At 51.7% G+C, this 27500-nt stretch overlaps 2 protein-coding genes across 2 annotated transcripts in view; both read right to left on the minus strand.

Moving 5' to 3' along the window:
• The window catches only part of CCDC125 (coiled-coil domain containing 125), a 41364-nt gene extending 22159 nt beyond the window's left edge, over positions 1 to 19205 (minus strand). The window contains exons 1-6 of the mRNA XM_076063221.1: positions 19074 to 19205; positions 17171 to 18046; positions 15279 to 15343; positions 5784 to 5870; positions 1009 to 1086; positions 709 to 794 (exon numbers count right to left, since the gene is read on the minus strand). Coding sequence (XP_075919336.1) covers positions 709 to 794; positions 1009 to 1086; positions 5784 to 5870; positions 15279 to 15343; positions 17171 to 17459 — 605 coding nt within the window. The 5' untranslated portion in view covers positions 17460 to 18046; positions 19074 to 19205. The remainder of the gene's footprint in view (positions 1 to 708; positions 795 to 1008; positions 1087 to 5783; positions 5871 to 15278; positions 15344 to 17170; positions 18047 to 19073) is intronic.
• Positions 19206 to 21764: 2559 nt separating this feature from the next.
• The window catches only part of WDR83OS (WD repeat domain 83 opposite strand), a 10061-nt gene continuing 4325 nt past the window's right edge, over positions 21765 to 27500 (minus strand). The window contains exon 4 of the mRNA XM_032956482.2: positions 21765 to 23139. Coding sequence (XP_032812373.2) covers positions 23073 to 23139 — 67 coding nt within the window. The 3' untranslated portion in view covers positions 21765 to 23072. The remainder of the gene's footprint in view (positions 23140 to 27500) is intronic.

Raw genomic sequence — 27500 nt, forward strand, 5'->3', positions numbered from 1 at the left:
TCACATGCTAAGTGGCTGATTACTGATCTATTACATAACTGCATACACCCCCACCCCTGCCTCTGATCTCAAATCCTGATGGGGATCAACAACGATGACGTCATCCTGCACTATTTCAGACCGGGAGCAGCAGGAGGATGGCTTCACTCGTCAGGCAAATCGCACTAAGATGCTGGATGATGTCATCACCAGCGAAACGTCGTACTACTCAAAGTCTAAATGTTGTGGATCCACTCTTCAACACACCGGGTTGGCTAAAATAGTACACTACACTATACACTACACTACTATACACACCGCACCAGGTTCCTCATTTGAGGCCGAGTCGACATAGGGGAGGCCCAGGACCGGTTCAGATAATCGTCACTGGGTGTTGACAGTGAGCGGGAATCGAACCCGGGTAGCCGGGTTCGTAGCGCCGTGCGCTAACCGCTACCACCACCGCTCCCCACAATTATAGACTATACATAAACAAAGATCCCCCGTGTAGCCTCAACAGACTGTCGGGGCAAGTGCTGCTAGCGAGCACCTACGAAGGCAGGCACGGCACACGAGGGGGTGGGTGGCCAGCACCAACGCCGGCCGCCTTTGTCTCCCCAGTGGCGACGTTTACTCCACACACCGCTATACCAGGTACTCTACATGTATATTTACACACACACACAATGTGGCCAGCAGTGTCGATGACCTGTAGCCCCTGGCACCTGCCTGTCGTATCGCTCCAGCCACAGCTTCTCCACGCTGCTCAGGCGCTCACGGTTGGACTCCACCTCCCAGCGCAGCTCGTTCACCTCCTGCCACCACAGCCGCAAGCAGGCGTGAGCCGCGGATAACGGGGCCTCGCGCGACCTCGCGACCTCCCGCGGACTCTCGCGACCTCTCGCGGCCTCTCGCGGCCTCACGCGACCTCACGCGACCTCGCGACTTCGCCTCGCGCGAGCCGAACGAACGAACGAAGGAACGAACGAAGGAACCAGTCAAGCGCCCACACAACCGCAGCAGCCTCACCTTCTCCAGAGACTTCTTGCTCTCCTCTATCCTCTGCACCTTCTCCACGCAGTGCGACGTCGCTATTCCAAACACGGCCTGCGGGGGGCAGGGAGGGGGGCACGGGGGACACGCGGAAACGTTGTGAGGGCTCGTGAGGACGCCGGGACGAACGTCGTCGACAAACTTCGGGCCGGAGCTGCGTGCGAGACGTCCACGCCGACTGGCGAGATGTTGACTACCTCGCCTGGTGTACAGGAGGTCGTGGGTTCGATCCCGACCCTGATGACGCCTGCTGCTGCTGTATATTTGGAGTCTGCGTGTCTCTCTCTCTCATCATCATCACGGTGGCTAGGAGATGTTGACTACCTCGCCTGGTATACAGGAGGTCGTGGGTTTGATCCGAACACTGACGATGCCTGCTGTGGTGATGTGCATTTTTCTCCGAGTCCTGCGGTGGGGCCTTGCCCAGATCTTTCAAGGCTTTGTGAGCTCCTCACACAATCCAGCCTGGTTAAACCCAGGATGGATCGTAGGCAGGCCAGCCTAAATGTTTCTAACCGGCGAAGATGTTCCATTAGGGGGGTCCACGTTTCGCAAGCGTAGAGAAGGGAGGGAATGAATGTGGCCGAGAAGACCTGAAGCTTAGTGCGGAGCGACAGACCAGGTAGCTTCCACACAGCGTTACGCAACTGATGAAAAAATATTGCCGCTCGACTGATTCGGAGTGAGACCTCTGCTGTTAAACTGGAGCCGGTCATAAGCACACTGCTCAGGTATGGGAAACTCTCCACTCTCTCCACAACTGTCCCATCACCGATTGGGAGTTGTGGGGGTGGAGTGTCCGATGGTACAAAATACCCAGGCAGGTGCTTAGTTTTGGTGGGGCTGATGGTAAGGCCCCATCTCTAAGTGGCACGCTCCAGTCTCAGCAGCAGCGTCTCCAACTCCTCCTCTGAATGAGCAGCTATTACCAAATCATCGGCATACATAACGTGGTTGAGCAATAGGGAACCATCCCTTGACCGCACCCGGGCATCGATCAGCCTCCCATTATATCTGTACCAAATGGAGATTCCCCTGGTACAGCTATTGAAGGCTTCACGAACTACGTGGTCAAAATAGATGTTAAATAATGGGGGAGCCAGAGGACATCCCTGTCGCACCCCAAGGTGTACAGGGAATGGCTCTGACTCCCGGCCACGTAGTTTTACCCAGGCCCGCCCACCATCATGAAGGTCCTTAATGATCATGAGCAGAGGATCAGGGACTCCAAAAGCACGAAGAACAACCCAGAGCCCAGGCCTACTGATGGTATCATAGGCCTTGACCAGGTCAATAAAGCAGAGATGTAGGTCTTGTTGGAATTCCCTACACCTCTGCTGTAGCAGACGGACAGAAAATATGGCATCTGTGCAGGACCGCCCTTTCCTGAAACCGCATTGGGGCTCCGCAAGCCTCTCCTCAGCGTGCCTGGCAAGGCGATGTTGAATAATCCTTGCCAGGACCTTTCCCGGAACACTGAGGAGTGAGATGCCCATGTAGTCGTTACAGTCTGTGCGTTCCCCCTTTTTAAAGAGGGGGACCACCAGGGCATCCTTCCAATCCTGCGGAATCCGTCCAGTGGTCCAGACTGTTGTTATGATGTCATGTAGGGCAGTCTGTGCACAAACGCCACCCTCCCTCAGCATTTCGCTTGGGAGATCATCTCTGCCCGGTACCTTTCCTGGTCTCAGACTCCGGATGGCCTTCAGTACTTCCTCAACAGATGGCACCTCAGCCAGCCACTCACAGGGGGTGACTTCTTCCAATATTTGAGGCACTGCAGCCTCAGCAGGGTCATCCCCACTTTGTGCCACGATGTTTTCCTGGCTGAGGGATTTCTCCTCCCCCAGGACCTCACGGAAATGCTCAGCAAATCTGCAAACCTGTTCCTGGGGGTTGGACATTGGATCACCGTTTTTACCCCTCATGATGGTAATAGGTGTGGCGCTGCAGGTTACTTTTTGATGGAGTTAAACAGGGATTTGTGATCGCGGGCCACTGAGGCAGACTCAATCTCCTCAGCAACCCGCGACCACCACCCATCCTTGCAGCGCCTCACGGCTCTCCGAACCTCCGAGCGAAGGCTGCGGTAAGCCTCCTCATTCTCTGACGTGGGACTCTGTAGCCGATGACAGTGGGCCTGTCGCTTTTTCTCAACCATCCTGAACACCTCCTCTGTCAGCCAGGGTCTCTGGGGAGGTCTGGACCGTGTACCCAAAGCAGCCATTGCAGCTGCATGAGTCACAGTCCTAAACCTCGCCAATTTACCCTCGACATCAGGAGGAGTGGGGGACGATGCTAACCCCAGCCGCAAGCGATGATGAAATTCTCGCTTGCAACTTTCATCAGATAACTGAGACCAGGCCACTTTAGGTTTTAATGGGGTCCTGGGTGTACACCCACCACTGGAGTGGAAGAATGGCAGGCGCATCTTACAGATGACTAGTCGATGGTCAGAGGGCAGATCAGCTCCACGGTAGGTCCTGGTGTCAAGGACATGGGCTCGCATCCGCTGGTCCGTCACTATGAAGTCCAGCAGATGTTCTTGCTTGGACCCGGCATGCATCCATGATGTTGTGTGGATGCGCCGATGCCGTAACAGCGTGTTGGTAATTACAAGCCCATGGGTTGCACAAAAATCTAGCAGCCTCCTACCGTTGTTATTGAGCTAATCTGGCCCATGCCCTCCAATCACTTCAGACCAGGTGCCAGCATTATATTTAAGTTGTGGTTTCGTGGAAATTTTTTGAAGTTGGAGGGGTTACCAGCCCCTCACACCCGTCCAGAGCCCCCGTTTAGCCACTGTGGTGGTCACAGACGCCATGAGGGGAGGGGCCAATCAGAATTGGCCCTCTCCCCACAGCACTGTCCACGACAGAGTTGCCCGTCTGGCACCGCGAGAAGGTAGGGGTTGTTTTGCCAGACCAAACTCACACACATACTCACTCACTCACATACTCACTCACAAACTCACTCACACACTCACTCACACACTCACTCACACACTCACTCACACACTCACACACTCACCCAGACACTCACTCACACACTCACACACTCACACACTCACCCAGACACTCACTCACACACTCACCCACACACTCACACACACTCACACACTGACACACTGACACACTCACACACACACACTCCCACACACACTCACACACTCACACACCCACTCACTCACACACTCACCCACCCACTTACACGCTCACTCACTCACCCACCCACCCACACACACACACACTCACTCACACACTCACTTACCCACTCACTCACTCACACAACAACAACCGCCATTCGCCACTAAGTGGCGGTGACGTCACCATGACGCTTGTGCCAGGCTATGTGCACCCTGAGGCCACGTGAAGGGTCGAACGCCCGCTGGCAGGAGGTCACGGGGCAGACCCAAGTGCCAGGGGTCGACTGACTGGGATGACTGAGATGACTGGCTGATGCACTACCTGTGCCCCCTACTGTGCTAACATGCTGTGCTTTAGCCACCCGGCGCTCCGCTCGTTGTTGTGAGCATCGCTCCTCCGCCCTCCGTTGTTGTTGGAGGGCGACTACCTCCAACTGCCCAGTAGCGTCCTTCACGAGCCTCCTCCACAGAGGCTGACCTTGACACCGCTGGTACCAGTCATCGGCAAGTCCACTCAGCTCCACGTCCTCCTGTACCACATCACTCCATCTCTTCTCTAGCCCATGCCGCACCCGCTTAGCCCCCTCAATCCGGCCGAACAAAAGCTGTTTCGGCATGCAGTGGCTGGGCATGCGGGCTACATGACCCAGCCATCGCAGCCTTCCCCGCCGGAGGAGCTCACCGATGGGACCTTGCCCAGATCTTTTAAGGATTTGTGAGCTCCTCACACAGTCCAGTCTGGTTAAACCCAGGATGGATCGTAGGCAGGCCAGCCTAAATGTTTCTAACCGGCGAAGATGTTCCATTAGGGTCCACGTTTCGCAAGCGTAGAGAAGGGAGGGAATGACCGTGGCCGAGAAGACCTGAAGCTTAGTGCGGAGCGACAGACCAGGTAGCTTCCACACAGCGTTACGCAACCGATGAAAATATATTGCCGCTCGACTGATTCGGAGTGAGACCTCTGCTGTTAAAATGGAGCCGGTCATAAGCACACTGCCCAGGTATGGGAAACTCTCCACTCTCTCCACAACTGCCCCATCACCGATTGGGAGTTGTGGGGGTGGAGTGTCCGATGGTACAAAATACCCATGCAGGTGCTTAGTTTTGGTGGGGGTGATGGTAAGGCCCCACCAAAACTCACACACACACTCACACACTCACTCACACACTCCCCCACCCACTCACTCACACACTCCCCCACACACTCACCCACACACACACTCACTCACACACTCACTCACTCACACACTCACGCACTCACTCACTCACACACACACTCACTCACACATTCACACACTCACTCACTCGCTCACTCACTCACTCACACACCCACTCACTCGCTCACTCATACACTCACTCACTCGCTCACTCATACACTCACTCACACACACACTCACACACTCACTCACACTCACTCACACACTCACACATCGACACACCCACTCACACATTCGCTCACCCACTCACTCACACACTCACTCACCCACTCACACTCCCACACAATCACTCGCTCGGGCGCTCACTCACCCACGCCCCTGGGGTGCCCCCCACGCCCCCCCCCCGGTGCCCCCCACACCCCGAGGTGCCCCCCACGCCCATCACCTGCCTTGCTCTGCAGAGTCTGGATGGCGGCATCCTTCTCCTCCAGCAGCTCGTGCGCTTGCTCCAGCTGCCGCCTCAAAGCCTCGGCCTCCTGGAGAACCAAACACACCACGTGGGGCCTCGTGGGAGTCGACGGGTCTCTCTGTGTGGGTCTATGGGTCTCTGTGTGGGTCTATGGGTCTCTGTGTGAGTCTATGGGTCTCTGTGTGGGTCTGTGGGTCTCTGTGTGAGTCTATGGGTGTCTATGTGTGTCTATGGGTGTCTATGTGAGTCTGTGGGTCTCTGTGTGGGTCTATGGGTGTCTATGTGAGTCTGTGGGTCTCTGTGCGAGTCTGTGGGTTCTCTGTGTGAGTCTATGGGTCTCTGTGTGAGTCTATGGGTGTCTATGTGAGTCTATGGGTCTCTGTGTGAGTCTGTGGGTCTCTGTGTGAGTCTGTGGGTCTCTGTGTGAGTCTATGGGTCTCTGTGTGGGTCTATGGGTGTCTATGTGAGTCTGTGGGTCTCTGTGCGAGTCTGTGGGTTCTCTGTGTGAGTCTATGGGTCTCTGTATGAGTCTATGGGTGTCTATGTGAGTCTATGGGTCTCTGTGTGAGTCTGTGGGTCTCTGTGTGAGTCTGTGGGTCTCTGTGTGAGTCTATGGGTCTCTGTGTGAGTCTATGGGTGTCTATGTGAGTCTTTGGGTCTCTGTGTGAGTCTGTGGGTCTCTGTGTGAGTCTGTGGGTCTCTGTGCGGGTCTATGGGTGTCTATGTGAGTCTGTGGGTCTCTGTGCGAGTCTGTTGGTTCTCTGTGTGAGTCTATGGGTCTCTGTGTGAGTCTATGGGTCTCTGTGTGGGTCTATGGGTGTCTATGTGAGTCTGTGGGTCTCTGTGCGAGTCTGTGGGTTCTCTGTGTGAGTCTATGGGTCTCTGTGTGAGTCTATGGGTGTCTATGTGAGTCTATGGGTCTCTGTGTGAGTCTGTGGGTCTCTGTGTGAGTCTGTGGGTCTCTGTGCGGGTCTATGGGTCTCTGTGTGAGTCTGTGGGTCTCTGTGTGGGTCTATGGGTCTCTGTGTGGGTCTATGGGTGTCTATGTGAGTCTGTGCGAGTCTGTGGGTTCTCTGTGTGAGTCTATGGGTCTCTGTGTGAGTCTATGGGTGTCTATGTGAGTCTATGGGTCTCTGTGTGAGTCTGTGGGTCTCTGTGTGAGTCTGTGGGTTCTCTGTGTATGTGTGTCTCTGTGTGAGTCTATGGGTCTCTGTGTGAGTCTGTGGGTCTCTGTGTGAGTCTGTGGGTCTCTGTGTGAGTCTATGGGTGTCCATGTGAGTCTATGGGTCTCTGTGTGAGTCTATGGGTCTCTGCTGTGTGAGTCTATGGGTGTCTATGTGAGTCTGTGGGTCTCTGTGCGAGTCTGTGGGTTCTCTGTGTGAGTCTATGGGTCTCTGTGTGAGTCTATGGGTGTCTATGTGAGTCTATGGGTCTCTGTGTGAGTCTGTGGGTCTCTGTGTGAGTCTGTGGGTCTCTGTGCGGGTCTATGGGTCTCTGTGTGAGTCTGTGGGTCTCTGTGTGGGTCTATGGGTCTCTGTGTGGGTCTATGGGTGTCTATGTGAGTCTGTGGGTCTCTGTGCGAGTCTGTGGGTTCTCTGTGTGAGTCTATGGGTCTCTGTGTGAGTCTATGGGTGTCTATGTGAGTCTATGGGTCTCTGTGTGAGTCTGTGGGTCTCTGTGTGAGTCTGTGGGTTCTCTGTGTATGTGTGTCTCTGTGTGAGTCTATGGGTCTCTGTGTGAGTCTGTGGGTCTCTGTGTGAGTCTGTGGGTCTCTGTGTGAGTCTATGGGTCTCTGTGTGAGTCTATGGGTGTCTATGTGAGTCTATGGGTCTCTGTGTGAGTCTGTGGGTCTCTGTGTGAGTCTGTGGGTCTCTGTGCGGGTCTATGGGTGTCTATGTGAGTCTGTGGGTCTCTGTGCGAGTCTGTTGGTTCTCTGTGTGAGTCTATGGGTCTCTGTGTGAATCTATGGGTCTCTGTGTGGGTCTATGGGTGTCTATGTGAGTCTGTGGGTCTCTGTGCGAGTCTGTGGGTTCTCTGTGTGAGTCTATGGGTCTCTGTGTGAGTCTATGGGTGTCTATGTGAGTCTATGGGTCTCTGTGTGAGTCTGTGGGTCTCTGTGTGAGTCTGTGGGTCTCTGTGCGGGTCTATGGGTCTCTGTGTGAGTCTGTGGGTCTCTGTGTGGGTCTATGGGTCTCTGTGTGGGTCTATGGGTGTCTATGTGAGTCTGTGGGTCTCTGTGCGAGTCTGTGGGTTCTCTGTGTGAGTCTATGGGTCTCTGTGTGAGTCTATGGGTGTCTATGTGAGTCTATGGGTCTCTGTGTGAGTCTGTGGGTCTCTGTGTGAGTCTGTGGGTTCTCTGTGTATGTGTGTCTCTGTGTGAGTCTATGGGTCTCTGTGTGAGTCTGTGGGTCTCTGTGTGAGTCTGTGGGTCTCTGTGTGAGTCTATGGGTGTCTATGTGAATCTATGGGTCTCTGTGTGAGTCTATGGGTCTCTGCTGTGTGAGTCTATGGGTGTCTATGTGAGTCTGTGGGTCTCTGTGCGAGTCTGTGGGTTCTCTGTGTGAGTCTATGGGTCTCTGTGTGAGTCTATGGGTGTCTATGTGAGTCTATGGGTCTCTGTGTGAGTCTGTGGGTCTCTGTGTGAGTCTGTGGGTCTCTGTGCGGGTCTATGGGTCTCTGTGTGAGTCTGTGGGTCTCTGTGTGGGTCTATGGGTCTCTGTGTGGGTCTATGGGTGTCTATGTGAGTCTGTGGGTCTCTGTGCGAGTCTGTGGGTTCTCTGTGTGAGTCTATGGGTCTCTGTGTGAGTCTATGGGTGTCTATGTGAGTCTATGGGTCTCTGTGTGAGTCTGTGGGTCTCTGTGTGAGTCTGTGGGTTCTCTGTGTATGTGTGTCTCTGTGTGAGTCTATGGGTCTCTGTGTGAGTCTGTGGGTCTCTGTGTGAGTCTGTGGGTCTCTGTGTGAGTCTATGGGTGTCTATGGGTCTCTGTGTGAGTCTATGGGTCTCTGCTGTGTGAGTCTATGGGTGTCTATGTGAGTCTATGGGTCTCTGTGTGAGTCTGTGGGTCTCTGTGTGAGTCTGTGGGTTCTCTGTGTGAGTATGTGGGTCTCTGTGTGAGTCTATGGGTCTCTGTGCGAGTCTGTGGGTGTCTGTGTGAGTCTATGGGTCTCTGTGTGAGTCTATGGGTGTCTATGTGAGTCTATGGGTCTCTGTGTGAGTCTGTGGGTCTCTGTGTGAGTCTGTGGGTCTCTGTGTGAGTCTATGGGTCTCTGTGTGAGTCTATGGGTGTCTATGTGAGTCTATGGGTCTCTGTGTGAGTCTGTGGGTCTCTGTGTGAGTCTGTGGGTCTCTGTGCGGGTCTATGGGTGTCTATGTGAGTCTGTGGGTCTCTGTGCGAGTCTGTTGGTTCTCTGTGTGAGTCTATGGGTCTCTGTGTGAGTCTATGGGTCTCTGTGTGGGTCTATGGGTGTCTATGTGAGTCTGTGGGTCTCTGTGCGAGTCTGTGGGTTCTCTGTGTGAGTCTATGGGTCTCTGTGTGAGTCTATGGGTGTCTATGTGAGTCTATGGGTCTCTGTGTGAGTCTGTGGGTCTCTGTGTGAGTCTGTGGGTCTCTGTGCGGGTCTATGGGTCTCTGTGTGAGTCTGTGGGTCTCTGTGTGGGTCTATGGGTCTCTGTGTGGGTCTATGGGTGTCTATGCGAGTCTGTGGGTCTCTGTGCGAGTCTGTGGGTTCTCTGTGTGAGTCTATGGGTCTCTGTGTGAGTCTATGGGTGTCTATGTGAGTCTATGGGTCTCTGTGTGAGTCTGTGGGTCTCTGTGTGAGTCTGTGGGTTCTCTGTGTATGTGTGTCTCTGTGTGAGTCTATGGGTCTCTGTGTGAGTCTGTGGGTCTCTGTGTGAGTCTGTGGGTCTCTGTGTGAGTCTATGGGTGTCTATGTGAGTCTATGGGTCTCTGTGTGAGTCTATGGGTCTCTGCTGTGTGAGTCTATGGGTGTCTATGTGAGTCTGTGGGTCTCTGTGCGAGTCTGTGGGTCCTCTGTGTGAGTCTATGGGTCTCTGTGTGAGTCTATGGGTGTCTATGTGAGTCTGTGGGTCTCTGTGTGAGTCTGTGGGTCTCTGTGTGAGTCTGTGGGTCTCTGTGCGGGTCTATGGGTCTCTGTGTGAGTCTGTGGGTCTCTGTGTGGGTCTATGGGTCTCTGTGTGGGTCTATGGGTGTCTATGTGAGTCTGTGGGTCTCTGTGCGAGTCTGTGGGTTCTCTGTGTGAGTCTATGGGTCTCTGTGTGAGTCTATGGGTGTCTATGTGAGTCTATGGGTCTCTGTGTGAGTCTGTGGGTCTCTGTGTGAGTCTGTGGGTTCTCTGTGTATGTGTGTCTCTGTGTGAGTCTATGGGTCTCTGTGTGAGTCTGTGGGTCTCTGTGTGAGTCTGTGGGTCTCTGTGTGAGTCTATGGGTGTCTATGTGAGTCTATGGGTCTCTGTGTGAGTCTATGGGTCTCTGCTGTGTGAGTCTATGGGTGTCTATGTGAGTCTATGGGTCTCTGTGTGAGTCTGTGGGTCTCTGTGTGAGTCTGTGGGTTCTCTGTGTGAGTATATGGGTCTCTGTGTGAGTCTATGGGTCTCTGTGCGAGTCTATGGGTGTCTGTGTGAGTCTATGGGTCTCTGTGTGAGTCTATGGGTCTCTGTGTGAGTCTGTGGGTCTCTGTGTGAGTGTATTGGTCTCTGTGTTAGTCTATGGGTCTCTGTGTGAGTCTATGGGTCTCTGTATGAGTCTATGGCTCTCTGTGTGAGTCTATGGGTCTCTGTGTTAGTCTGTGGGTCTCTGTGTGAGGCTATGTGTTCTGCTGTGTGAGTCTATGGGTGTCTATGTGAGTCTATGGGTCTCTGTGTGAGTCTGTGGGTCTCTGTGTGAGTCTGTGGGTTCTCTGTGTGAGTATGTGGGTCTCTGTGTGAGTCTATGGGTCTCTGTGCGAGTCTGTGGGTGTCTTTGTGAGTCTATGGGTCTCTGTGTGAGTCTATGGGTCTATGTGTGAGTCTGTGGGTCTCTGTGTGTGTCTATGGGTCTTTGTGTGAGTCTGTGGGTCTCCGTGTGAGTCTGTGGGTCTCTGTGTGAGTCTATGGGTCTTTGTGTGAGTCTGTGGGTCTCTGGGTGAGTCTATGGGTCTCTGTGTGAGTCTGTGAGTCTGTGTGAGTCTACGGGTCTCTGTGTGAGTCTATGGGTCTCTGTGTGAGTCTGTGGGGCTCCGTGGGAGTCGACGGGTCTCTCTGTGTGAGTCTACGGGTCTCTGTGTGAGTCTGTGGGTCTCTGTGTGAGTCTGTGGGTCTCTGTGCGGGTCTATGGGTCTCTGTGTGAGTCTGTGGGTCTCTGTGTGGGTCTATGGGTCTCTGTGTGGGTCTATGGGTGTCTATGTGAGTCTGTGGGTCTCTGTGCGAGTCTGTGGGTTCTCTGTGTGAGTCTATGGGGTCTCTGTGTGAGTCTATGGGTGTCTATGTGAGTCTATGGGTTTCTGTGTGAGTCTGTGGGTCTCTGTGTGAGTCTGTGGGTTCTCTGTGTATGTGTGTCTCTGTGTGAGTCTATGGGTCTCTGTGTGAGTCTGTGGGTCTCTGTGTGAGTCTGTGGGTCTCTGTGTGAGTCTATGGGTGTCTATGTGAGTCTATGGGTCTCTGTGTGAGTCTATGGGTCTCTGCTGTGTGAGTCTATGGGTGTCTATGTGAGTCTGTGGGTCTCTGTGCGAGTCTGTGGGTCCTCTGTGTGAGTCTATGGGTCTCTGTGTGAGTCTATGGGTGTCTATGTGAGTCTATGGGTCTCTGTGTGAGTCTGTGGGTCTCTGTGTGAGTCTGTGGGTCTCTGTGCGGGTCTATGGGTCTCTGTGTGAGTCTGTGGGTCTCTGTGTGGGTCTATGGGTCTCTGTGTGGGTCTATGGGTGTCTATGTGAGTCTGTGGGTCTCTGTGCGAGTCTGTGGGTTCTCTGTGTGAGTCTATGGGTCTCTGTGTGAGTCTATGGGTGTCTATGTGAGTCTATGGGTCTCTGTGTGAGTCTGTGGGTCTCTGTGTGAGTCTGTGGGTTCTCTGTGTATGTGTGTCTCTGTGTGAGTCTATGGGTCTCTGTGTGAGTCTGTGGGTCTCTGTGTGAGTCTGTGGGTCTCTGTGTGAGTCTATGGGTGTCTATGTGAGTCTATGGGTCTCTGTGTGAGTCTATGGGTCTCTGCTGTGTGAGTCTATGGGTGTCTATGTGAGTCTATGGGTCTCTGTGTGAGTCTGTGGGTCTCTGTGTGAGTCTGTGGGTTCTCTGTGTGAGTATATGGGTCTCTGTGTGAGTCTATGGGTCTCTGTGCGAGTCTATGGGTGTCTGTGTGAGTCTATGGGTCTCTGTGTGAGTCTATGGGTCTCTGTGTGAGTCTGTGGGTCTCTGTGTGAGTGTATTGGTCTCTGTGTTAGTCTATGGGTCTCTGTGTGAGTCTATGGGTCTCTGTATGAGTCTATGGCTCTCTGTGTGAGTCTATGGGTCTCTGTGTTAGTCTGTGGGTCTCTGTGTGAGGCTATGTGTTCTGCTGTGTGAGTCTATGGGTGACTATGTGAGTCTATGGGTCTCTGTGTGAGTCTGTGGGTCTCTGTGTGAGTCTGTGTGAGTATGTGGGTCTCTGTGTGAGTCTATGGGTCTCTGTGCGAGTCTGTGGGTGTCTTTGTGAGTCTATGGGTCTCTGTGTGAGTCTATGGGTCTATGTGTGAGTCTGTGGGTCTCTGTGTGTGTCTATGGGTCTTTGTGTGAGTCTGTGGGTCTCCGTGTGAGTCTGTGGGTCTCTGTGTGAGTCTATGGGTCTTTGTGTGAGTCTGTGGGTCTCTGGGTGAGTCTATGGGTCTCTGTGTGAGTCTGTGAGTCTGTGTGAGTCTACGTGTCTCTGTGTGAGTCTATGGGTCTCTGTGTGAGTCTGTGGGGCTCGGTGGGAGTCGACGGGTCTCTCTGTGTGAGTCTACGGGTCTCTGTGTGAGTCTACGGGTCTCTGTGTGAGTCTATGGATCTCTGTGTGAGTCTATGGGTCTCTGTGTGAATCTATGGGTCTCTGTGTGAGTCTGTGGGTCGCTGTGCGAGTCTGTGGGTCTCTGTGCGAGTCTGTGGGTCTCTGTGTGAGTCTGTGGTTCTCTGTGCGAGTCTGTGGGTCTCTGTGCGAGTCTGTGGGTCTCTGTGTGAGTCTACGGTTCTCTGTGTGAATCTACGGGTCTCTGTGTGAGTCTATGGGTCTCTGTGTGAGTCTATGGGTCTCTGTGTGAGTCTATGGGTCTCTGTGTGAGTCTATGGGTCTCTGTGTGAATATATGGGTCTATGTGTGAGTCTATGGGTCTCTGTGTGAGTCTATGGGTCTCTGTGTAAGTCCGTGGGTCTCTGTGTAAGTCCGTGGGTCTCTGTGTAAGTCTGTGGGTCTCTGTGTACGTCTTTGGGTCTCTGTGTAAGTCTGTGGGTCTCTGTGTGAGTCTGTGGGTCTCTGTATGAGTCTGTGGGTCTCTGTGTAAGTCTGTGGGTCTCTGTGTAAGTCTGTGGGTCTCTGTGTGAGTCTGTGGGTCTCTGTGTGAGTCTGTGGGTTCTCTGTGTGAGTATGTGGGTCTCTGTGTGAGTCTATGGGTCTCTGTGCGAGTCTGTGGGTGTCTGTGTGAGTCTATGGGTCTCTGTGTGAGTCTGTGGGTCTCTGTGTGAGTCTATGGGTCTTTGTGTGAGTCTGTGGGTCTCCGTGTGAGTCTGTGGGTCTCTGTGTGAGTCTATGGGTCTTTGTGAGTCTGTGGGTCTCTGTGTGAGTCTGTGGGTCTCTGTGTGAGTCTGTGGGTCTCTGTGTGAGTCTGTGGGTCTCTGTGTAAGTCTGTGGGTCTCTGTGTAAGTCTGTGGGTCTCTGTGTAAGTATGTGGGTCTCTGTGTGAGTCTGTGAGTCTCTGTGTGAGTCTATGGGTCTCTGTGTGCGTCTATGGGACTCTGTGTGAGTCTGTGGGTCACTGTGTAAGTCTGTGGGTCACTGTGTGTGCCTGTGGGTCTCTGTGTGAGTCTATGGGTGTCTGTGTAAGTCTATGGGTCTCTGTGTAAGTCTATTGGTCTCTGTGTATGTATGTGGGTCTCTATGTGAGTTTATGGCTCTCTGTGTGAGTTGATGGTCTCTGTGTGAGTCTATGGGTCTCTGTGTGAGTCTGTGGGTCTCTGTGTAAGCCTGTGGGTCTCTGTGTAAGCATATGGGTGTCTGTATGAGTCTATGGGTCTCTGTGTGAGTCTATGGGTCTCTGTGTAAGTCTATGGGTCTCTGTGTGAGTCTGTGGGTCTCTGTGTAAGTCTGTGGGTCTCTGTGTAAGTCTGTGGGTCTCTTTGTAAGTCTGTGGGTCTCTGTGTAAGTATGTGAGTCTCTGTGTAAGTCTGTGGGTCTCTGTGTAAGTCTGTGGGTCTCTGTATGAGTCTATGGGTGTCTATGGGAGTCTATGGGCATCTATGTGATTCTGTGAGTCTCTGTGTGAGTATGTGGGTCTCTGTGTGAGTCTATGGGTGTCTATGGGAGTCTATGGGCATCTATGTGATTCTGTGAGTCTCTGTGTGAGTATGTGGGTCTCTGTGCGAGTCTACGGGTCTCTGTGTGAGTTTGTGGGTCTCTGGGTGAGTCTACGGGTCTCTGTGTGAGTCTGTGTGAGTCTATCGGTCTCTGTCTGTGTCTACGGGTCTCTGTCAGTCTGTGGGTCTCTGTGCGAGTCTGTGGGTCTCTGTGTGAGTCTGTGGGTCTCTGTGTGATTCTGTGGGTCTCTGTGTAAGTCTATGGGTCTCTGTGTAAGTCCGTGGGTCTCTGTGTGAGTCTACGGGTCTCTGTCAGTCTGTGGGTCTCTGTGTGAGTCTATGGGTCTCTGTGTGAGTCTATGGGTCTCTCTGTGAGTCTGTGGGTCTCTGTGTAAGTCTGTTGATCTCTGTGTAAGTCTGTGGGTCTCTGTGCGAGTCTGTGGGTCTCTGTGTGAGTTTGTGGGTCTCTGTGTGAATCTATGGGTCTCTGTGTGAATCTATGGGTCTCTGTGTGAGTCTATGGGTCTCTGTATGAGTCTATGGGTCTCTGTGTGAGTCTATGGGTCTCTGTTAGAGTCTATGGGTCTCTGTGTAAGTATGTGCGTCTCTGTGTGAGTCTATGGGTATTTCCGTGTGAGTCTATGGGTCTCTGTGTGAGTCTATGGGTCTCTGTGTGAGTCTATGGGTCTCTGTGTAAGGCTGTGGGTCTCTGTGTAAGTATGTGGGTCTCTGTGTAAGTCTGTGGGTCTCTGTGTGAGTTTGTGGGTCTCTGTGTGAGTATGTGGGTCTCTGTGTGAGTCTGTGGGTCTCTGTGTAAGTCTGTGGGTCTCTGTGCAAGTCTGTGGGTCTCTGTGAGTCTATGGGTCTCTGTGTGAGTCTATGGGTCTCTGTGTAAGTCTGTGGGTCTCTGTGTAAGTCTGTGGGTCTCTGTGTAAGTCTGTGGGTCTCTGTGTGAGTCTCGTACCTCGTGGGAATGTTCCAGCTCATGCCTGAGGACCTCCAGCGCCAGCTCGCAATCGGCCAGCCGATCTTCAACAATTGAAAATTGCACGCACACACACACGCACGTACACACACACGCGAACGCACATACACGCGCACGCACACACGCACAAAGACATAATAGTCCTCGAGTCATATCTCTCTAAGGATGGCTTGTGGGGATCCGCCCCTGGTGGAATATGCTCCCAATGGTTATCGGGTCTGCATTTTACATCCAGATGACAAATACGCACGATAGCAAGGGTACGGGAGTAGTTTGAGAAGTAGTTGTGTCTGTAAACGAGATGGTATATGGTATAACACCACCACCGCAATGGAACTCCCATCACCACCACCACCACCACTTTCACCACCATCGCCATCAGGAATACCACAACCACATTACCACCGTCACCACCACCGTTAGCACCGTGACCACCAACACCACCACCACTATACCACCACTATCCCATCACCAACACCACCACCAATACCAACAGCCACCATTCGCCACTAAGTGGCGGTGATGTCAGCACGGCGCCTGTGCCAGGCTAGGTGCACTTTGAGGCCGCCACGAGAAGTATCGAAGGCTCGCCGCTGACAGGAGGTCACGGGACAGACCCAGCAGGTGCCATGGGTTGACTGCTGCTGTGCCAGGCTAGGTGCAGGAGGAGGTCACGGGACAGACCCAGCAGGTGCCATGGGTTGTACTGCTGCTGTGCCAGGCTAGGTACAGGAGGAGGTCACGGGACAGACCCAGCAGGTGCCATGGGTTGACTGCTGCTGTGCCAGGCTAGGTACAGGAGGAGGTCACGGGACAGACCCAGCAGGTGCCATGGGTTGTACTGCTGCTGTGCCAGGCTAGGTGCAGGAGGAGGTCACGGGACAGACCCAGCAGGTGCCATGGGTTGTACTGCTGCTGTGCCGGGCTAGGTGCAGGAGGAGGTCACGGGACAGACCCAGCAGGTGCCATGGGTTGGCTGAGATGACCACCGGTAGATGCATCACCACCGGCTGTGCCCCCGACTGTGCCAACTTGCTGCATTTTAGCTGCCCGGCGCTCCGCTCGTTGTTGTGAGCGTCGCTCCTCTGCCCTCCATCGTTACTGGAGGGCGACTGCCTCCAACTGCCCAGCAGCAGCGTCTTTACTCTTTAGTACTTAACTACATATTCTTGATTCTTTCGGTAAAGTCACGTAGAAGGGAAACAATAAAATAATAAAAATATAAAACAATAAGATTCTCACGACGTTTCGACTGCAACACAAGCAATCATCATCAGGTGAGAATTTTATTGTTTTAAATTTTATTATTTTATTGTTTCCCTTCCACGTGGTGACTTTACCGAAAGAACCAACAATATGAATCCCTGCAGTCACGAAAGCTTTAAATAAAAATACTTAACTGCAGTTCGGTACTTGCTACGTTACAGCAGTATCTCAGATATGTAGATACACACGTGCGTGTACGTGCCCATCTCGACACCGCTGGTTACCGGTCGTCGGCAAGTCCACTCGGCTCCACGTCCTCCCGCCACCACCACCACCAATCCCTCACCACCACCATCACCACCACCAATCCCTCATCACCACCACCACCAATCCCTCACCACCACCACCACCACCAATCCCTCACCACCACCACTAATCCCTCATCATCACTACCACCACCAATCCCTCATCACCACCACCACCAATTCCTCATCACTACCACCACCACCACCACCAGCAATCCCTCATCACCACCACCACCAATCCCTCACCACCACCACCACCACCAATCCCTCACCACCACCACCACCACCACCAATCCCTCACCACCACCACCACCAATCCCTCACCACCACCACCAATGCCTCACCACCATGCACGCTCACCTGCCCTCGTCCCCACGCATCCGTTGACAGCGTGACCCCCGCCGCCGCCGCCGCCGCTCAGGGCTCTGGCGGGGTCGTGAGGTCCCCCCCCCTTGCCGTGCCCCGCCGCCACCGCCGCCGCGGGGGTCTGCAAGGGGCTCGCTTCCTTCTCCTCAAAGACGAGGCCCCCCGGCTTTTTGCCGAGCCCCGCTCCCAGATCTCCCGCCACCATGTCGTCGGCGTCCTCCTCCGAGGTGGAGTTGAGCGTGGTGCTTCGGCTCGTCGTCGTCGTCGTCGTGGGCATCGTCATCCTCCTCCGCTTCCTCCGCTCTCGTAATTCTATGATATCCTCCTCCCTACCTCCCTACCTCCGGACCTCTACGGCATGCCAACAGTTGAATCGTCGGGGCGACGCTCGCCGCCGCGAAGTCTCCGCTCGCCGCGAGCTCGTCAACAACAATAATAATAATAATATCCTTGCACCCTCGTCGCCATTGCAATCGTCGTCATCGTCGCACGAGGAGAGATTGATGAGAAATCGATCATTAACTTAAAATGACATCATCGTCATCATCATCTCCATCAGCAGCTGCAGCAGTGAGGTGGTCCGTCAGCCGGCCAACATCAGCATTGGCAGCAGTCAATGAGGAAAGTTTAAATCTTCATCAGCTTCAGATGTCGGTTTGTATCATCATCAGCAGCGGCAGCAGTAAAGTGATCCGTCAGATGGCCCAATATCATCGTCAGCAGCAGCAGCAATTGAAGAAAGTTTCATTCTTCATCAGCCTCAGATGTAGGTGTGTTTCATCATCATCATCATCATTCACACGACCATCAGCTGAACATCCGAATCATCAGCATCGCCATCGTCGTCGTTATTATCATCACCAGCAGCAGCTGTAGAAAGACGTAGATCACATCGTTTAATCATCATCATCAGTTGATCTTCCATCAAATAATCAAATCATCAGTAGGTGTTCCATCATATAATCAAATCATCATCATCATAAGTTGATCTTCCATCACATAATCAAATCATCATCAGGATGTGTTCCATCACATAATCAAATCATCATCAGTTGATCTTCCATCACATAATCAAATAATCATCAGGAGGTGTTACATCACATCATCAAATCATCATCAGGAGGTGTTCCATCACATCATCAAATCATTTTTATCAGTAGGTCTTTCATCACATAATCAAATCATCATCAGTTGACTTCCATAACATAATCAAATAATCATCAGGAGGTGTTACATCACATCATCAAATCATCATCATCAGGTGTTCCATCACATCATCAAATCATTTTTATCAGTAGGTCTTTCATCACATAATCAAAGCATGATCAGTAGGTCTTCCTCATCATCACCATCATCAGTTAGGAAGCTCGTCATCCTTCAAGGGGATGGACATCGTTTGAAGGATCACCTCCAAAATGTCCAGCGCTTACAATTTAACGTAGTTTGTTACAATACACGAGCCTCCTCTCTAAAATATAAATGCACTAGGCAACTCCAGCATCGGCTCCCATAGTTTACAAAAAAATGTAGTTGATAAAAAAAATATTTTCTAAAGTTTTAAAGAAAACGATCTCTAAACACGGATGACGCCAAATTAAACACGCGACTTCCTAACCATTAAACGAATAACAAAACTCACTCTCTCTCTATACTACAACTGCCATCACACGTTCAGTATCATCAACTTCATCCCATAAAATCTACGGTCCACACGTGCGCGCGCGTATCTGAGATACTGCCGGAGATTTACAAGTAGCGAACTGTCGTTAAGAACTCAACAGTAATTGCTCCCTGGGTACTAAGGCGAGGTGAGAGTGTACGAGGTTAGGTTGATGAGGGATGAGGAGGTGCAGGATGAGGATGCAGTGTAGCCACGTACTCCACCGTAGCTACTCACGTGAGTACCGAGGCGAGCAGAGCGGAGGAGGTAGGGTGACGAGAGCGGCGCATGAGGAGGATGAGGATGTAGCCGGGATGTCAGTGGTGACACGAAGCCGGTTCTCAAGAGGCTGTCTTGGCCCTCCAACCATCCCGGAACTGCCGTGGCTGCCCTGCCCACTCTCAAACTCCCCCCCGGACGGCCACGATGACTCGCATCTCCCCCCTCCCTCCTCCACCCTCTCCACCACCCCCCTCTCCTCTCCATCCCCCTCTCTCTACCCTCCTCTCCACCCCCCTCTCCACCGCCCCCCCTCTCCATCCCCCTCTTCACCACCCACCCCCTCTACCCCCCCCTCTCTACACTCCTCTCCACCGCCCCCCTTCCATCCCCCCTCTCCACCACCCCCCCTCTCCATCCCTCTCTCTCTATCCCCCCTCTCCACCCCTCCCTCTCCACCACCCCCCTCCTCTCCATCCCCTCTCCACCCCCCCTCTCCACCCCCCTCTCTACCCCCCTCGCCCCCTCTCCATCCCCCCCTCTCTACCCCCCTCACTATCCCCCTCTCCATCCCCCCCTCTCCACCCCCCCTCTACCCCCCCCCCTCTCCATCAGCTGTTGAGGTGGACGGCCAAGCGGCGCCCTCGAGTTGTCTGATCGAGTCCAGGCGGGAATCTTTAATTTTTTTTTATTTTAAACAACATGTTGTTGTTTAAAAAAATGTTTTTAAAAAAACATGTTGTTTAAAAATAAAACATGTTGTTTAAAAAAAAGTTGTTTAAAAAAACTTGTTGTTGCGTTCGTTTTGACGCCGGGCTAATCACAAAATGCAGTGGCTCATCGTCATCACCATCACGTGGTGATGACGATGTGTCCATGTGTAGTGACTGTGGTGATGTTGATGTGTCCATGTGTAGTGACTGTGGATGTCACTGTGGTGATGGTGATGTGTCCATGTGTAGTGACTGTGGATGTCACTGTGGTGATGTTGATGTGTCCATGTGTAGTGACTGTGGATGTCACTGTGTGGTGATGTTGATGTGTCCATGTGTAGTGACTGTGGATGTCACTGTGTGGTGATGTGTCCATGTGTAGTGACTGTGGATGTCACTGTGGTGATGTTGATGTGTCCATGTGTAGTGACTGTGGATGTCACTGTGGTGATGTTGATGTGTCCATGTGTAGTGACTGTGGATGTCACTGTGGTGATGTTGATGTGTCCATGTGTAGTGACTGTGGATGTCACCGTGTGGTGATGACGATGTGTCCATGTGTAGTGACTGTGGATGTCACTGTGTGGTGATGTGTCCATGTGTAGTGACTGTGGATGTCACTGTGTGGTGATGTTGATGTGTCCATGTGTAGTGACTGTGGATGTCACTGTGGTGATGTTGATGTGTCCATGTGTAGTGACTGTGGATGTCACCGTGTGGTGATGTGTCCATGTGTAGTGACTGTGGATGTCACTGTGTGGTGGTGGTGATGTGTCCATGTGTAGTGACTGTGGATGTCACTGTGTGGTGATGTGTCCATGTGTAGTGACTGTAGATGTCACTGTGTGGTGATGTTGATGTGTCCATGTGTAGTGACTGTGGATGTCACTGTGGTGATGTTGATGTGTCCATGTGTAGTGACTGTGGATGTCACTGTGGTGATGTTGATGTGTCCATGTGTAGTGACTGTGGATGTCACCGTGTGGTGATGACGATGTGTCCATGTGTAGTGACTGTGGATGTCACTGTGTGGTGATGTGTCCATGTGTAGTGAATGTGGATGTCACTGTGGTGATGTTGATGTGTCCATGTGTAGTGAATGTGGATGTCACTGTGGTGATGTTGTGTCTATGTGGATGGAGGGCTTGGGGGAGCCGGGGGGGGGGTGGTTAGGGAGGGGGGGTCCCTGAGAAAAATCCACGCGACGACAGGTAGGAAAGAGAGAGACACGCAAACTCCAAATATACAGCAGCAGGCATTGTCAGGGTCGGGATCGAACCCACGACCACCTGTATACCATGCGAGGTAGTTAACATCTCCTAGCCACCGTGATGATGATAAACACGCAAACTCCAAATATACAGCAGGCGTCAGGGTCTGGATCGAACCCATGACCTCCTGTATACAAAGCGAGGTAGTTAACATCTCCTAGCCACCGTGGCGAGATGTTAACAACCCGCCTCCAGCCCACGCAGCCAATGACCTCTGCACCTGATGGCTTCGGGTGCCGACGTCTTCCTGCTGCTCGATTCGAGACCGGAATCCGGCGGATTGCTTCACTCTGCTGGCAAATCGCCCGATGATCGCCGGTTGATGTAGTCATGGACCGCAACGTCACGGCACTCCTCAAATTGTAAACATTGTGGATTTACTCTCCAACACACCGGTGGGCTGAAGTAGTTCCCACCAAACCGAGCAGCCTCATCAGGTGACTCAGCAAAACTCCAACTATTTTATTCATCCAACCGGAGAGAGAAAGTGAGGTGAGAGCAAGCGAGCGAGCGAGCGAGAGACAGAGAGACGGTGCTGGAATAGATCGGCACCATCTCAATTCCTGCTGGAGTCTGCGGGGACAAAAAAAAAAAGAAGAGCGTCATAGCTCAACGGATTCCCCTCCAGCCCGGTCCAAAATAACAACTCCCGTTCCAAGATGCGGGCCCCGACACGTCCGAACGGCGATCGCAAGCGCACGACGCGGAATCTCGGCCCCCGCGGGTTCTTTCAAATGTTTATTTTTTTTGTTCAACCTGTTAATTTTGTTTTTCAATTTGTCGATTTGTTTTGCAGCGCGTGAATTGTGAAGCTGCGCGCAGAGCTGAGAGTGTAGAGCGTCGGCGAGGGTGTGCGTCGTGGTGTGGTGTGTGTGTAGCTCGGTGTGTGTGTGTGTGTGTAGCTCGGTGCGTGGTAGTGTGTGCGCGTGTGTATGTTGAACTCCTTTCGCACCGTACGTAGACCGACCGTGCTGCTAATGAACAAACATCGGTGCTGTGAGAGGCTGCTGTGGTGTGTGAGAGGCTGTGGTGTGTGAGAGGCTGTGGTGAGGTTGTGGTGAAGTTGTGGTGAGGCTGTGGTGAGAGGCTGTGGTGTGTGAGAGGCTGTGGTGTGTGAGAGGCTGTGGTGAGAGGCTGTGGTGAGGTTGTGGTGAGGTTGTAGTGAGGCTGTGGTGAGAGGCTGTGGTGAGGTGGTGGTGAGGTTGTGGTGTGCGAGAGGCTGTGGTGAGAGGCTGTGGTGAGGTTGTGGTGAGGTTGTGGTGTGTGAGAGGCTGTGGTGAGAGGCTGTGGTGAGATTGTGGTGTGTGAGAGGTTGTGGTGAGGTTGTGGTGAGAGGCTGTGGTGAGGCTGTGGTGAGAGGTTGTGGTGAGGCTGTAGTGAGGTTTTGGTGAGGCTGTAGTGAGGTTGTGGTGAGGTTGTGGTGTGCGAGAGGCTATGGTGAGAGGTTGTGATGAGAGGTTGTGGTGAGAGGTTGTGGTGAGGCTGTGGTGAGGCTGTGGTGAGGTTGTGGTGTGTGAGAGGCTGTGTTGAGGTGGTGGTGAGGCTGTGGTGTGCGAGAGGCTGTGGTGAGAGGCTGTGGTGAGAGGTTGTGGTGAGAGGTTGTGGTGAGAGGTTGTGGTGAGAGGTTGTGGTGAGAGGTTGTGGTGAGGCTGTGGTGAGGTTGTGGTGTGCGAGAGGTTGTGGTGAGATTGTGGTGTGTGAGAGGCTGTGGTGAGAGGCTGTGGTGAGAGGCTGTGGTGAGAGGCTGTGGTGAGAGGCTGTGGTGAGAGGCTGTGGTGAGAGGCTGTGGTGAGAGGCTGTGGTGAGAGGTTGTGGTGAGAGGCTGTGGTGTGTGAGAGGCTGTGGTGAGGTGGTGGTGAGGCTGTGGTGTGCGAGAGGCTGTGGTGAGAGGCTGTGGTGAGAGGCTGTGGTGAGAGGCTGTGGTGAGAGGCTGTGGTGAGAGGCTGTGGTGAGAGGCTGTGGTGAGAGGCTGCGGTGTGTCAGCGGCCGGTGTGCGGTGGTGCGAGTGACAGCACGGCGCGTCCCCGGCGTCTTCACCACGGCGTCGTCATGGGCTGTGGGTTCTGGAGGTACGACATCACCACCGCCGAAATGGACAGCCTGCCAAAAGCAACAAACGTCGTCACCGTCACCGCCATCGGCGTTGAACATTCGTAACGCGCTCCACCCGGCCATTCCACCCCGACGTCCGCTCCTGCACGTCCGTGAAAAAGAGCTTCATAAGCTCACCGGATGTCCTCCAGCGTCAATAAAGATTCCGAAAAATGTTTTTTCGTGCGCTCGCCCAACAATGGGCAGTGACATCGCCAAGGTGCCTGTGACAGGCTAGGTGCACCGCTCACAATCGGGATCGGTCTTTTCCCATCGGGGAAAGACCACAAATGTCGATTACAAGCTTTCGTGACTGCAAGGATTCATCTTATAGGAATAGGTTTTTACCCTTTTAACTGGCACAAAAACTGACACCTTTATTCAAGGCATCATGTTTGCAATAACCACAACACAAGCAGTCAAAATGCAAACAAAAAAGACAACTCTGATAATAATATTGGCACTGTCCTTGAATTTGATTGGTCCACACCCGAGACGGCTTTTCTTAGAGCCCAGTCTCCATTGGTGTTGGACCAGAAGACGCCAAAAGGCGTACAACTCAAAAACAGCGCACTATCAGAGTAATGAGGGCTCGGGGTGAGCATTTACATTATGAGACCTCCTTTGCCAGAAACAAGATATAGGAATAGGTTTTACCATTTTAACTGGCACAAAAACTGACACCTTTATTCAAGGCATCATGTTTGCAATAACCACAACACAAGCAGTCAAAATGCAAACAAAAAAGACAACTCTGATAATAATAATTGGCACTGTCCATGAATTTGATTGGTCCACACCCGAGACGGCTTTTCTTAGAGCCCAGTCTCCACTGGTGTTGGACCAGAAGACGCCAACAAGGTGTCAGTTTTTGTGCCAGTTAAAAGGGTAAAACCTATTCTTATATCTTGTTACTGGCAAAGGAGGTCTCATAATGTAAAAGGATTAATCTTCTCCGGTTCTTTCGGTAAAGTCACCACCACGTAGAATGAGGATGAAATAATAGAATAAAATGAGACAATAAAATTCTCATGGTGCAGCTCGGTACACGGGGCGGCGCACCTTGGCTGGATTAATTAGTGTTTTGGATTAATTAGTGTTTTGGATTCATTAGTGTTTTGGATTAATTAGTGTTTGTTCCCACCAGCACCCCCCTCCCTCCTCTGCCCCGGGTGGGGGCTGGTAACATGCTCATCCAACTCCGCCCACAGCCTTAATAAGACTCAGTCCTGGCATGACGGGAGCCCACTCGGGCTCTGTCTCCTGGGTAGGCTCTGTTTCTTCACCCGAGGAAGGCCGCTTGTGTCGTGGCCGAAACGTCGTGGGAATTTCATCGTCTTATTTCATTTTATCATTTCGTTATAATTCTACGTGACTTTACCGAAAGAAGCAAAGAAGAAGAAAAAAAAGCCCACAAAGCTAAGAAGCTCTTTGTGTTCATGGGCGGCGGACAAGATGGGGAGGCATTCCACAATGGCAGATTTAAAATAAATAAATCGAGCTTCGCGAGAAAGATAGAAAAAAAAAGAGCTAGCAAAATCACGTTCAAAAAATTACATTCCCGCTTATCAGCGCGTCGTTTGAACCGTCAGTTTTAACGGGGGCGGAGACGGGCTGAATGGAGATGGCAAGGGACGGGAAACGTGGCGGTTACCAAAGACGGCGGCAGCTACACTGGATGCTCTCGGTCCAAAAGGAGAGCGCGAGATGTGGGAATTGTAGACGTCAGCGAGTGTCCAACGGTGGCGACAATGAAAGAGGTAGCGAAGGCTCGCCCCGCTGCTGGCGAGAGATCGCTCGACGTTACCCCAGGTGTCACCCGCTGACCGACTGAGACGACTGGCAGAAGCAGCAGCTGCACTCCCCCACTGGCGAGATGTCAACTACCTCGCCCGGTATGCAGGAGGTCGTGGGTTCGATCCCGACCCTGACGCCTGCTGTGAATTTCGAGTTTGCATGTCTCTCTCTCTCTCTCCCCGTGGTCACGTGAAATTTTCCCTGGGGTACTCCGGTATTTCCCTCCGCATGAACAATCAACGTCACACGTTCAGAGTATTTGCCCGATGTAAATGCACACACGGTGAGAAGCCACTTCGTTCAGGGTCGCTTCTGAAAAAGAGCGACAGAGCTCAGTAGGGCCTTACCTGGTAAAATAAAAATAGTTTAGGTTACTCTATGGGTCTGTATGTGTGTATCTCTAAGGGTCTGTATGTGTATCTCTATGGGTCTGTATGTATCTCTATGGGTCTGTATGTGTATCTCTATGGGTCTGTATGTGTGTATCTCTAAGGGTCTGTATGTATCTCTATGGGTCTGTATGTGTATCTATATGGGTCTGTATGTGTATCTCTAAGGGTCTGTATGTATCTCTAAGGGTCTGTATGTGTACCTCTAAGGGTATGTATGTAACTCTATGGGTCTCTATGTATCTCTAAGGGTCTGTATGTGTACCTCTAAGGGTATGTATGTAACTCTATGGGTCTCTATGTATCTCTATGGGTCTGTATGTATCTCTAAGGGTCTGTATGTGTATCTCTAAGGGTCTGTATGTGTATCTCTAAGGGTCTGTATGTATCTCTATGGGTCTGTATGTGTATCTCTATGGGTCTGTATGTGTATCTCTAAGGGTCTGTATGTATCTCTAAGGGTCTGTATGTGTATCTCTAAGGGTCTGTATGTATCTCTATGGGTCTGTATGTATCTCTATGGGTCTGTATGTGTACCTCTAAGGGTCTGTGTGTAACTCTATGGGTCTCTATGTATCTCTAAGGGTCTGTATGTGTACCTCTAAGGGTATGTATGTAACTCTATGGGTTTCTATGTATCTCTAAGGGTCTGTATGTGTATCTCTATGGGTCTGTATGTGTATCTCTATGGGTCTGTATGTGTATCTCTAAGGGTCTGTATGTATCTCTAAGGGTCTGTATGTGTATCTCTAAGGGTCTGTATGTAGCTCTATGGGTCTGTATGTATCTCTATGGGTCAGTATGTGTATCTCTAAGGGTCTGTATGTGTATCTCTAAGGGTCTGTATGTGTATCTCTAAGGGTCTATATGTATCTCTAAGGGTCTGTATGTGTATCTCTAAGGGTCTGTATGTATCTCTATGGGTCATTATGTATCTCTATGGGTCTGTATGTGTGTATCTCTATGGGTCTGTATGTATCTCTATGGGTCAGTATGTGTATCTCTAAGGGTCTGTATGTATCTCTATGGGTCTGTATGTGTGTATCTCTATGGGTCTGTATGTATCTCTATGGGTCTGTATGTGTATCTCTAAGGGTCTGTATGTATCTCTATGGTCTGTATGTATCTCTAAGGGTGTGTATGTATCTGTATGGGTATGTGTGTATCTCTAAGGGTCTGTATGTGTATCTCTATGGGTCTGTACTTGAATCTCTATGGGTCTGTATGTGTATCTCTATGGGTCTGTATGTGTATCTCTATGGGTCTGTATATGTATCTCTATGGGTCTGTATGTGTATCTCTAAGGGTCTGTATGTAACTCTATGGGTCTCTATGTATCTCTAAGGGTCTGTATGTATCTCTAAGGGTCTGTATGTGTATCTCCATGGGTCTGTATGTATCTCTATGGGTCTGTATGTATCTCTATGGGTCTGTATGTATCTCTAAGGGTCTGTATGTATCTCTATAGGTCTTCATGTATCTCTATGGGTCTGTATGTATCTCTATGGGTCTGTATGTGTATCTCTAAGGGTCTGTATGTGTATCTCTAAGGGTCTCTATGTATCTCTAAGGGTCTGTATGTGTACCTCTAAGGGTATGTATGTAACTCTATGGGTCTCTATGTATCTCTAAGGGTCTGTATGTGTATCTCTAAAGGTCTGTATGTATCTCTATGGGTATTTGTGTGTATCTCTATGGGTCTGTATGTATCTCTATGGGTCTGTATGTATCTCTAAGGGTCTGTATGTATCTCTATGGGTCTGTATGTGTATCTCTAAGGTTCTGATTTTATCTCTATGGGTCTGTATGTATCTCTATGGGTCTGTATGTATCTCTAAGGGTGTGTATGTATCTGTATGGGTATGTGTGTATCTCTATGGGTCTGTATGTGTATCTCTAAGGGTCTGTATGTATCTCTAAGGGTATGTATGTATCTCTATGGGTCTCTATGTATCTCTAAGGGTGTGTATGTATCTCTATGGGTCTGTATGTGTATCTCTATGGGTCTGTATGTGTATCTCTATGGGTCTGTATGTGTATTTCTATGGGTCTGTATGTATCTCTATGGATCTCTATGTATCTCTAAGGGTGTGTATGTATCTGTATGGGTATGTGTGTGTCTCTGTGGGCCTCTGTGTATCTCTGTGGGTGTCTATGCATCTCCACGCTCTCATATTATTTGGC

Source organism: Petromyzon marinus, chromosome 1 (assembly GCF_048934315.1).
Source record: "Petromyzon marinus isolate PM22_M1 ecotype Great Lakes invasive population chromosome 1, UKy_Petmar_22M1.pri1.0, whole genome shotgun sequence".
NCBI classification, from domain to species: Eukaryota; Metazoa; Chordata; class Hyperoartia; order Petromyzontiformes; family Petromyzontidae; genus Petromyzon; species Petromyzon marinus.